Source organism: Miniopterus schreibersii (assembly GCF_964146895.1).
Source record: "Miniopterus schreibersii genome assembly, chromosome: 8".
Taxonomy (NCBI): Eukaryota; Metazoa; Chordata; class Mammalia; order Chiroptera; family Miniopteridae; genus Miniopterus; species Miniopterus schreibersii.
In genome coordinates this window covers 23018528-23030835 of record NC_138109.1, presented here as the reverse complement: position 1 = coordinate 23030835, position 12308 = coordinate 23018528, and the positions used below count along the sequence as shown (strand labels likewise).

The 12308-nt window shown below is 49.8% G+C and overlaps 1 protein-coding gene across 1 annotated transcript; it reads left to right on the top strand.

Moving 5' to 3' along the window:
- Window positions 1-1831: 1831 nt before the first annotated feature.
- MYCL (MYCL proto-oncogene, bHLH transcription factor) lies at window positions 1832-8357 on the top strand. Its single transcript, XM_081146095.1, has 3 exons — window positions 1832-2027; window positions 2385-2889; window positions 5836-8357. Exons 1-3 carry the CDS (start codon window positions 1920-1922, stop codon window positions 6429-6431), a joined length of 1209 nt encoding a protein of 402 aa, XP_081002221.1. The 5' UTR covers window positions 1832-1919; the 3' UTR covers window positions 6432-8357.
- Window positions 8358-12308: the final 3951 nt, after the last annotated feature.

The following is a 12308-nucleotide window of genomic DNA, read 5'->3' as shown; positions in this document are numbered from 1 at the left end:
GGGGCTGTTGAGTAAGGATTCTTGTCTAGATAGAGAAAAAAGACCCATTTTCCAAGCATAGATTCCTAGCTTCCCATGGATTCTAAACCTTGAATCCTTCCAATAAAGTGATTTTCTGCTTAAATTTATCCAGGGTTGATTTCTGTCATTTGTGACCAAGAACTCTGGTATAGCAACCATTTCAGACATTTGTGGGCTGGAGAACAAGTCACCAAAAGGCATTTCCAGTCCCTCTGATTCAGGGCTGTAACCAGACCAGAAATATTTCTGACCTGTGCCTCTGTTCAGCACAACACAGGGCACACAGGCTGTCTCAATAAAATCTGGTTGGCTGAATCACTCAGTTCATAAATACCTGCCACAAGCTGTTCTAGGTACTGAGGTTACAAAGCTCGTAAGAGCTAGTTCCTATTTTCAAAGATGTCCCTTGTGCACCTTAGACTCAACATATCCCAAGCTGAGGGTATCATCTTTCCTGCCTTCTTCCAACTCATATATCAACTCACACCCTGTGTCCCATGTTCCAACAACACTGAACTGCTTGCACTTCTCCTTTCCCTCTGCTGGGAAGCCAACAGTGAGTAGCTGGTGCTCTTAGATTACAGGGTGGGAGGGAAAGAGACAGACAGCAGGCAATCAGGCTGTTGCCTGTAGACAGGGACAAGACCTTGAGTGGCAGGTAAAGCATTCTAGACTAATTGGCAGCTATTCCAAGTTACTTTCCTTGGCCTAAATAGGATAACTGTATAGTTTAGCTTTTCTTCTTGTACCGAAGGCAGTCTACATGGAAGATGACATAAAGGGCTTATATGTCCATCAGCTTGGCCAAAGAGGCAGCTGCAAGCAATGTTCCCATTTTACAGGTAAGCAGACAGAGGCCTCAAATATCTTGGCTCTACAGCTAGCAAGTGGCAAAATAAGGGCTTGAACAAAGTTTCCAGACTCCAAATCCCCATTCTTCCCTCGACTAATACAGCTCCTACGGATTGTTTTGTGTGTGGTGTGAGTGAGGGACCCTTCAGTCGTGGACTGGCCCTGGGGGAAAATTCTCCTCTTCACCGCTGCACTATGGGTTAAGTCTGTTCCGCTGGCCTCTCCCCTTGGCCTAATTCCCTTCTCTAGATACTCTGTCTTCTTGAAAAGTCACAATTCTGGGAGGTATTACCATCCTTTCGTTTTATAGATGAAACAGAGGCACAGAAAAGTGAAGTTTCAGGCTCCAAAGTCCGGCCTCTCCACCACGTCGCTTCGCTGGGGTCCAGGTTTGGAACACCCAGCTAAAGAAACCAGTCGACGGGCGAGGAAGCGGATGCGGGGGACGAGCCCCAGGTCAGGGCTGAGGGCCGCCAGGTGGCGCGGTGGAGGTGCGACTACTTCCCCCACCTCACCCACCGCGGGCCAGACGCACCTGAACTAAGCCGGGGGAGGCCTGGGAAGAAGGATCGCGGGGCTGGGCAGGGCAGGGCGAGGCGGGGAGTAGCCCTCGCGCCCAGCCTGGAGTGGGCAAGGATCGCCGTTTTAGTTCGGTTTGCTGGGGCCGCCCGGATCTTTACGGTAGAGTTATGTCCCCACCGGGCAACCGCCGGGCTGCATCAGCTTGTCGCCTGCCCTGCGCTCCCCAGTGTGCAATTTATTTGGGGTCTACAGCGACTAGAATAGAGCGGGAGAAAGCAGCCAGCAGGGGTGGGGCGGAGACTCCACCATCCCCACCTGTCGACTGCGGGGAGGGGGCGGTTAGGGGGAGGGGCTTGTCCCGTAGGGCCCGCCCCCGGGTCCCAGAGCCCGGGTTGCGCGACCAGATATAAAGCAGCCGGGAAACAATGCGCCTGTATCTCGCGCTCCCGCGCCTATCCCCGTGGCGTCTGGGCCTCCGTGCACGAGCGAGGGAAGGAGGGCGCGGGCGGGGGGCGCGCTCTTGAATGCGGTCCGCGCGCTCGCTGGCGCGCATGTGCTTGTGTACGGGCTGCGGGGCTGCCCCGAGCCGGCCCGGAGCGGGTCCGCTCCCGGTGGCGGGCGGCTGGAGCGAGGTGAGACTAGGGGCGGCCGGGGGACGGGCACGGGTCCCGGAGGACGGGCTGCAGACTGCCTTCTGGGCACAGCGCGCCCCCGCCCGGCCCGGCCGGGCCCTGGGAGCTGCGCTCCGGCGGCGCCGGCAAAGTTTGCTTTGAACTCGCTCCCTGCAGCCGCGTCCGCGCTCCGTGCGCGGCTTCCCCGGGCACGCTGACCCAGCCCCGGGCTTCCCGGGACGCGAGGGAAGGGCGTGGGTCCCAAGCCCAGAGGTTCGGGAGGGACGATAGCCTTGCAGCTTGCTGTGCTTGGGGACCGGGAACGCCTACCTCCCTGGGCCCGTACCCCAGTCAGCACGTCCCCCTCCCCTCTCGCAGGGAGCGGACATGGACTTCGACTCGTACCAGCACTATTTCTACGACTATGACTGCGGGGAGGATTTCTACCGCTCCACGGCGCCCAGCGAGGACATCTGGAAGAAATTCGAGCTGGTGCCGTCGCCCCCCACGTCGCCGCCCTGGGGCTCCGGTCCCGGCGTCGGGGACCCGGCCCCTGGAATCGGTCCCCTGGAGCCGTGGCCCGGAGGGGGAGCAGGGGATGAGGCAGAATCCCGGGGCCACTCAAAAGCTTGGGGCAGGAACTACGCCTCCATCATCCGCCGTGACTGCATGTGGAGCGGCTTCTCAGCCCGGGAGCGGCTGGAGAGAGCGGTGAGCGACCGGCTTGCCACCGGCGCGCCCCGCGGGAACCCGCCCAAGGTGCCCGCCGCCCCGGATTGCGCTCCCAGCCTCGAAGTCAGCAACCCGGTGCCCGCTGCCCCCTGCCCGCTGGGCGAGCCCAAGACCCAGGCCTGCTCGGGGTCCGAGAGCCCTAGCGACTCGGGTAAGGACCGCCCCAGGCCAATCAAGAGGGGGGCACCCCTTGGGTGGCCAAAACTCTGCCGCTGTCTGAGGTCAGGCACTGGGTCTTAGCAAGCTCTTCAGCCACCTCCCCCTTTCTCTGGCTGAAGCTGCGGGTGTAGCCCCCAGCGGTGTCTGTCTGGCACGTGGGTGTGTTAGTAAACAGTTTGAAGAAGTGGCGTGGGAGCCAGCGTTTCTTTGATGATGATTGGAACCCCAGGGGACAAGGGAGACAGGGTGAGGCATGGCGCTTAGAGAGGACAATACTGGGATTGGACTGTAGGGGATTCTGCCCTCCGGGGGCTGGAAGGGGTCCCTTAAGGGTCACCCCAGGTTTTAAGTTTTTTTGTTGCTGCCTTTTTTCCCTGGGAAACTCACACTCCCATAGGGAGAGAAGAAGCTGAGGAGCCTTTTGTGCAAAGCCAAAGCCTTCATCCTTTTAAAAACCTAGTCTCCTGTCTGCTTTACTTTAAAATGCTTCCACCCCTTATCATTTGTGCATCCACACCATTACCCATGAGACAGGTAGGGGAGGAATGAACTCTCCCCATTAACAGATGGAAGAACTGAGGCTTAAAAATAGGAAATCACTAGATGTGAGCCCCAGCTTCCTGCCACCTAGCCAACCTCTTTGCCCAACCCTCCATTGCAATCAGGTACCTCTTCCTCGAAGTTTAGAGGGTCTTTATGGTAGTTTATCTGAGAAGGGCTACACCTTGGCCTGTTGCTTTGGCCTGAGGTGAAAAGGTGTCCCTTTAACTCCCTCTCAATCCATCCGAGAGCTTCAGCTGCCTCCTTGCATTCAAAAAATGTTCACTAGTCCCTACTTTGTGCCAAACTCTGGGCTAGATGCTGGGGTCAAGGATATGGAGCTCCTGGCCCCTTTCCCCATCCTTGAATACAAGTGTAACCACACTGAGGGCAGACCAGCATCCTGTGCCACCAGACTACAGTGTTGTAGCCTAGCCTCTTCTCAGACCTCTGTACCCATGAGAAACAGCAGAGAGGGTACCTTTATAGGGTGCAGACTGGGGCTAGCATCAGGTAAATCAGGACAGAGAAAACTTCTGTCAAGAATAACTTTTACATGACAATTTAGGGGGAACTGGGGAATGGGGTATGGAAGTCGTCATACACTTGAAGGGAAAAATAAGGATAACAAGAAAAATTAAAAGTAGTTTTTTCCAGTCCTCTGTGCTTAAGGTCGTTTTTAACCTGCTTGCTTTCTACGCCAAGAGCTTGTGTTTGTTTAATGGCTGGAATGGGAATTTGGAGATCAAGAAACCAATAAAGATTTATCTCTACAAAGGCCTATTGAGTGGTAGAGTGGGAAGAACACTGTTTTGGGAGTTTGGAGATCTTAGTTTGAGGTCCAGAATGTTACAAAGGTGATGTGTGGACTTGGCTGATCTAGCTATGTTTCTCCCTTGGCACATGAGGGGTTTGGCCTTGATTGTCCAGCTGAGGGCATTTCCTTGTCTGGGTATAGTTAGACACTACCACTACTCTTTGAAAAAGGGGAATAGTGGTCTTACATTTTTTCTTCCTTAGGCAGAGCCTTCCCAGCCACGAGGTTTAACGTTGAAATATTAAAAATTTGGGATGTGGGGGAGTCTCCTGGATCATTTTCTGACCTGCCCTTTAACCTGAACCTGTTTGCAAGCTCCTGGTTCACAGGCCACATGGCCCAGAACAAAATGCAACAGATTGCAAACAATGAGGGGGGTGGGGAGAGTGACTGATGGCGAAGCTCAGCCAATAGGGGGTAGGGGCTGGGTAAAACAGCATTCCAAACACAGCTTAGCCAGCCAATCACAGGCCTTGGGGCCAGGAGGGCTGAATGGTCAGGTTTTATTAATGGAGAAATAATGCGATTGTCCACACAATGGAAGCCTTCCTGACAAAGGGGCTCAAGCTTCCTGATATGCAAAAGAGACAGAGAACTGAGCTCTTCTGTTGTCAGGCTGAAATGCATTAAGGTGATCTTCTATGTGGGGAGCTGAAAAACATGTGGAGCCAGGAAGGTTTTCCCCTAAATGCCCCTTTCCTGCTTGGTGTGTAACCTAAGAGACCTTCAAGCCAGGGAATGATGGGGGCATGTCTAGGTCCCTGGTGTTTCAGCCCTTGTATGGGGATATTCTCCTGCTGCTTAGTTCCTGCCCCTGGCACAGGTAGCTTGGAAATGGTCGCTTGTACGTACCTTTGTGAAGTTCCTGCAGCCTTTGCCGATCTGCAGTTACAAATCCAACCCCGTTCTGGTCCAGGGAAGGGGGTGGGGCAGGCAACCCATAAATGATGGATGACTTTAGAAACCCATTGAACCCAGGAGCAAAATGCCCCTAAGGGAAACCTTTCCCTTCCCTCTGTGGGTGAGGAGAGATGCGTTGTAGCCCTCCCTCCTCTGAATCTTCGTCTGAAAGGGATAGTAGAATAGAGAGGTGGGGGAATAATAGGATTTATAACTTGTGGAAAGTAACAATTCCCCAAGTGCAGGCTGTGCTGGGCAGGAACAAAGGGCAACTCTGCCCACAGACCCCTCATTTACAATTCTGATGGGGCATGAAAGAGCCCGACTGGGGAAGATCTTTATAGCTAAACTTTGTCCCAGGCCGATAGCTCTTTCTCTCCATCCTCGCGGTGGGGGAGGGGAGAGCCTGTGCAGACTGGGGGCTGTTGGCTTGGGTCTGCCTTTTGTTCTTATCTAAGCCTTGCTGTGCAAAAGGAAATTGGAGAATATTTTCCTTCTTGCTTATTTCCCTTTCCTTCACACTGCCCTTACATTATACACGAATCAGCTGTCTTTCCCTTCACTTCAGTTTGCTTATATCTAAATTGAAAAATGTCCCCTCCTTTCCCAAGGCCCAGCATAGGGTCCTTGTATGTGTTTCTCATGGGGTGTGTTTTTCTCTTGATCTCTTTTCTTGGACAGAGGGTGAAGAAATTGATGTTGTGACAGTGGAGAAGAGACAGTCCCTGGGTGTCCGGAAGCCGGTCACCATCACAGTGCGAGCAGACCCTTTGGACCCCTGCATGAAACACTTCCACATCTCCATCCATCAGCAACAACACAACTATGCCGCCCGTTTCCCTCCAGAAAGCTGCTCTCAGGGAGGGGCTCCAGAGAGAGGTCCCCAAGAAGAGGCTCTGGAGAGAGATGCTCCAGCGGAAAAAGATGAGATACATGAAGAGGTTGTGAGCCCCCCGCCTATAGAAAGTGAGGCTCCCCAGTCCTGCCACTCCAAACCTGTCAGCTCTGACACTGAGGATGTGACCAAGAGAAAGAACCATAACTTCCTGGAGCGCAAAAGGCGGAATGACCTCCGTTCAAGGTTCTTGGCCCTGAGGGACCAGGTACCCACCCTGGCCAGCTGCTCCAAGGCCCCCAAAGTGGTGATCCTGAGCAAGGCGTTGGAATACCTGCAGGCCCTGGTGGGGGCCGAGAAGAGGATGGCTACGGAGAAGAGGCAGCTCCGATGCCGGCAGCAGCAACTGCAGAAAAGAATCGAGTACCTCAGTGGCTACTGACTGACCAAAAAGCCTGACTGTTCTGTCTTACAAAGACCCAAGTTTATTTTTGAATCTTTCCCTCTCTCCCTTAGTAATTTGCACATTTTGGTTACGGTGGGACAGTCTGGACAGTAGATCCCAGGATGTTTTGCAGCCGGTGCACACAATAAGGGCTTGCATTCTTGGAAACCTGGAAACCCAGCTCCCTCTTCCCTGACTCACAGGAGCTCTGTGTCTTCTCGGGCGCCTTTGGCTTCTCAGGCAGGCAGCTGAGTAGCTTTGGGGTCTGCCTAGCTCACTAGCTCTGAAGAAAAGCCTGACAGATGCTATGCAACAGGTGGTGGACGTTCTCGGGGCCTCCAGCCTGCATGAAATCTCATACTCCGGATGAGCTTTAGGCTGGGAAAGGATGCTCCCACTGGTGTCTCTGGGGTGATGCTGGGACAGCTGGGCCTGGACGCTCTCCCTGAGGCTCTTTTTTCCAGGAGATACACGAGCTGTCTTGGGTGAAGACAAGCTTGCAGACTTGATCAACATGGACCATTACCTCACTGTCAGACACTTTACAGTAGCTGAGGAGTTGGAAACCTTTAATATATACATATATATATTATGATGTTAGATGACACCCCTCCTCCCACTCTCAATGCTGCAACCTTGAGAACATTTAAAGAGCTTGGCCTCTAGATTCTTTGTCTCAAAGCCCTCTAGGCCCTTTCCTCTGAGGGAAAGTCCATTCTGTCCTCACAAGGGACTTTTTTGTTTCCTTCTGCCTATGTTATGCATTGGGATTTACAGCACCCCTTTCCCACAGACCAGAAATGTTTCCCCAAGACACAGGGAAAGGGGTCCTAGCCTAGGGAAGGCTTAGAGTCCTGGCTGTGAACTTATTCCCTACCCACGTGTCTTCCATCGTGGAGTCTTTTCTCAAGACAGTTGTTAGGCACCTCAGGAGTGAGAACTGTACCACTTCCTCTTTCCCAGCTCCCTCTCATCTCAATCCCTGACTGATAAGTTTGAAGTTCTAGAATCATGCAAACCTGTCCTTCTCGTGCAACTCCAAGGAGCTTGGTCTCTGCAGCAACCACCCTTGGGCCACCTGCCAGCCTGACGTGATGAGTCAGATCCCTTTCCCAGTTTCTGGGCCTTACTGAAGTTCTTACTGGGAGAGCTGCTGGGACTCATCCAGTGCTCCAGAAGGCAGCCTAGCGGCCTGGTGGGAGCTCTGCTTAGTGGACCATGATGGATTTGCCCCAGCTGGACTTGGCACCTCCCAGTGGATTCCAGGTGCTGCCTCCAGTCTGCAAAAGGCACACAACCCTATAGTGTCTTATGGACAAACTCAGGAGCCCCTAAGACTAGTCTGGAAGAAGGACCAGCCCCCTCCAGAACTCTGCCCAGGGCAGCAGCTATCTGCTGGCTGTGTGTTTGAAAGTGGGGCAGGGAAGGATGGTAGAGGGCTGGATGTGGCTCTGGAAAGCCACCTGCTACTTTGAAACCTATTATGCACCATTGTCTGTTTCTGAGGTTGCTTCCTGGCCCCAGAGGACCCCCATGGAAGTTTGGAAAAATGTCTCTCTACCTTTTGGAGCATGGTTTTCAGGAGCCAACTGACTTCTGGAACTGTCTTTGGAGAATGGGTCGGAAGTAGGTTACTGATGTCTCACCTGAATAGCTTGTGTTTTATAAGCTGCTGTTGGGTATTATGCTGGGAGCAGTCTTTTTTTTTTTTTTTTTTTTTATACTGTATTTTTGTATGCCTTTTGCAAAGTGGTGTTGTTTTTGTACAAGAAAAAAACCTCTTGGGCAATTCTCCTGTTGCAAGAGTCTGATTTATTTTGAAAGGCAAGTTTACCTGAAATTATGTATTTAGTTGTGGTTATTGATCACCTGATTTTAAAATGTTGCCTTCTGGGACATCTAATAAAAGATTTCTCAAACATGTCAGAGTGAGGGCAGCTTATGCCATCTGAATCTCCCTAAACCAAGGAAGACTATTTCAGGGTAGCCACAAGGGAGCCAGAGGCTTGCATTTCTCTAACCACGCTGCTAACCTGGTCATTCCACTTTGGGTTCCTGAAATGCCATTTCAGACATGTCTAAACAATGTAGGCTCGGCGCTTGGTTAGCACGCAATTCTCTTGTGAATTGCGAAGAGTGCTGAATTTGTACTTTAGAAGGCTTGAAATCCTGGTTCTACCACTTGCTTGTTTTGTGCCTTTAGCTTTATCTTTCTGAGTCCTAGTTTCCTTATCTGTAAAATGGGGATAAATGCTACTTCACAGGGGTTTGGCAGGTAATCGGTGAAGCAGTAGACGATAAACCACTTTCTAAACTGTAAAGCTTTATGTTCTTTAGGGTTGAACTGTTCTTACGTTTATGGTATGATGACCCTTTGCAGGACATCTTCTTAAAAGTTCTCAGTGAATTTGTGATGTGATTTTTTTTTTCTTTTCCCCTGGATTTAATGAAAGAAAATGAAGGCTCCCTTTCTCTGCCATAGTTCTCATAAACTTGCTGTAAATGCAAGAGGAGAGAATTTAATAATAGCTCTTCCTGATAGAGTTCTGCCTATGTCTAAACTCACTTCTCCATATTATGCCATACCAATCACATGCAGAAGAGGTCTACAGAAGAGGAAACTCAGGTTCTAAGAGTGAAACAAAACTGTCCAAAATTACACAGTTAGTAAGTGAATGAGTGGGGGTTAAAACCAGCTGTGCCTATCTCCACAGCTAGAAGTCGTAAGCAGTGCATAGTAGTGACCAGCTTGTTTTGTTAGCATGGGGTGTGTGGTGGAGGTAAACACGGAATTCCATCACTAACCTGCTTCTCTCTCTCTGGGCCCATTGTGCCTGCCACTTACTGGGATGAAGAGGAGCAAAAGTTCCATAACCAGCCCTTCTGCCTACTAGTGGGCTGGGAGGGGTTAGTCTTGCCCCAAAAAAGTCCCTTCTGGGACTGAAAGGAAACCAGTTGCTGTTTAGAAAGGCCATGAGCATCATGGTGGGAGAAGGCAACTTGGCCTCAGCTATGCCTACCTAAGAGCTGAAACCTAGCTGGTGTTGCCTGCTGCACACCTATGGAGCCTGAGTAGGGTAAAAAACTGCTATAAATTCCTCACGTTTACCAAGTGACCCTCATCACAGCCTGGCAAGTAGGCATTATCTGCCACATGGTACTGGAGCTCAGAGAGGTTTCTTGCTGAAGGTCACAACAAAATCAGAATCCCCAAACCAGACGCCTGTCAGGTAAACTTTCCACTTCACCCCCACTGCCCCCATCCCACCAAACCCAGTTTATAAGTAGCTGTTTGGTAAAAACAGATTTGGATTACTGGGACTCCTCTTAACCTAATTTCCCTTTTAGTTATTGTCAACTCTGTTCCCATCCTTTTTTGAAGACATTTGTCAAGAGACTAATCTGTAGAACTTCCTTTACTAGACCTTGAAAGAATTCTGGGCCCTCAATAAGATAGCAGGGACTCTTAGGCACAGGCACTAATGCTAGTTGTTTTACATATTTTAATCCTCACAATAACCTGGAGAACTGGATGGTGTCACCCCATTTCGCAGATAAGCAAACTGAAGCTCAGAGACATTTCAGTCATTTATGTAAGCCCACACAGCCTCAGGTGCCCGACTCCAAGCTTCAGCCCCTCGGAGTCCAGCTCTGCTGAGAAAGGAGTGGGAATAAAGCCATCTCCTTGGGGGAAGGCAGGGTGTTTCTGGAATGTGAAATATTTTAAGCTCCTTCCTAACTCATTTCTGCAGACTTTTACCTCTATCTTTGAAAGTAGCCAGGACTTTATTCCTGGATTTCTGAGACTACACACCCAATTTGAGGATGTGGACATAGACAATAAGGTGCAGCTGAGAAGCCACCCTTGGTATAGGAAAGGAAGGTCATGTTAGCCCGGCCGGTGTGGCTCAGTGGTTGAGCATCGACCCATGAACCAGGACGAGGTCATGGTTCCATGGTTCCATTCCCAGTCAGGGCACATGACCAGGTTTCGGGCTCGATCCCCAGTAGGGGGTGTACGTACAGGAGGCAGTCGATTGATGACTCTCATCATTGATCTTTCTATCTCTCCCTCTCCCTCTCTGAAATCAATAAAAACATTAAAAAAAAAAGTCATGTTAGACAAAGGTTAACGTGATCAACTTCTGCCTCTATTGGCAGCTATTTTGGGGGGACTGAAGTTGAGCTATCTTAGATGAGGTATCTTAGCTGTGCTGAATTTGTCTATAAGTGCTCCTAGGGTCAGGATATTGCAGACTATTCACTTTAGAAAGAAAAGGGAGATAGGGATGCCTTTGTAGATCTGGAAGGTAATAGGAGAGAGTGAGAGTAGAGAGGTTCCTTTCTAAGGATAAGATAACCAGTTGGGAGATGATTGATGACTGGGTGACCCGGGAGGGGTAAAGAGGAGATATCTAAATATGCCAGCTGAAATTCCGTTGGGGTGTGGGCATTTATTTAAGCCCAGTGGGCAGCTCTTGTTAATGTCTTTATTTAGAATTGCTGCCAAAGGAATCAACTGTATTAATGTTGCCATTCTTTTGTGGAGGAAATGTAAATAAGTTTTTGTGTGGGTATTTTTCTGTTCGTAAAGTCTGTAATCAAGTGAGTTATTAAAAACAATGAGACGCAGTGCCAGGGGTCCAGTAAGTGCCCAGGAAGTGATGGATCACCTTTAAACTTGCGGGAAGCAGTATGGTTAAGTGGTCTCTCACACCCAGCAGATCTCAGTTCTCAATCTAGCTCTGCATTTTCCAGCTGCGTGACCATGGGCAAATTATTAACCTTTCCTAGTCCCAGGATCTGTAAAGCAGGTATAAATAATAGCACCTGCTTCATTGGATGGTTGTGAGCAATAGTAAGTGCTAAGTAAACTATTAGTATTTTTTGCAGTGAGTTACCACATGTGGAGAATTTAGACCAGTGCTTGCTGCATGGTAAGCATTCTATGGGCATGTTAGCTATTATCTTCCCCCCCCCAGTTATTTTTATTGTAGTAAAATACACGTAATTTAAATTTACCATCTTAACCATTTAAAAAAATGTATTGATTTGAGGGGGGCGGGGAGAGAGAGAGAAACATCGATTTGTTGTTCCATCCATTCACACGTTCATTGGTTGCAGAAAATTACCCAGGAAGGAGTAGCCAGGGTTTGGAGAGACTGAGATAGGCAGAGGAGGGAAGGGAGATAAAGACCTGAGTCTGATGGGTCCACAGCGTCCCATGACCCATGGCAGGTGGGAGCTGCAAGTCTACGATGCCATTGCACAGCTCCATTTGTCCTTGCGTGGCACTGTGGTGCCTTCCATCTGAGTCAGCTGACTCCATTCAGTCATTAAATCCTCTGATGCCTATTTCATTCAGGCAGAGATGTTCAAACCTGAGTGTCTTTAGACTCTAACTGCCTCCAAGACCCTGATATAGTAGGTCAGGGCCAGAAATCTACATGCCTGATAAGCAAGGGAGGTGGACTCCTGAGGTCACACTTAGAAAGACATCGGAATAGGGGGTTATAACCAGAGATACAAAAGACAAAAATATTCGTGCAGAGATACAAAGGCACAGAAATATTCAGAGAAGCTATAGATGGCATAGTACAGGGTTTGGCAAAAGTAGGTTTACAGTTGTGAGTATACAAGACAGTTTATTCTCGTATTATTATTTATTAATTATTGTATTATTTCTTAATTATTGTATTATTTTCCATACGGACAACCGTAAACCTGCTTTGCCCCACCCTGTATAAGGGTTACCGCCTATGTGATGTTGGGCAAATCACCTCCCTGAATGAGTTTCCTTCTCTAAAATGGATATAATATTAATACCTACCTCATAGAACTGTTGTGAAGAGTAAATAAGTTATTATATGTAAA

Bases quoted from the DNA above. Each gene is read 5' to 3' on its own strand.
- MYCL (XM_081146095.1), top strand. From the start codon at position 1,920: ATGCGGTCCGCGCGCTCGCTGGCGCGCATGTGCTTGTGTACGGGCTGC. The intron at 2,028-2,384 runs GTGAGACTAGGG...CCCCTCTCGCAG, and splicing joins TGGCGGGCGGCTGGAGCGAG to GGAGCGGACATGGACTTCGA. The intron at 2,890-5,835 runs GTAAGGACCGCC...TTTCTTGGACAG, and splicing joins CGAGAGCCCTAGCGACTCGG to AGGGTGAAGAAATTGATGTT.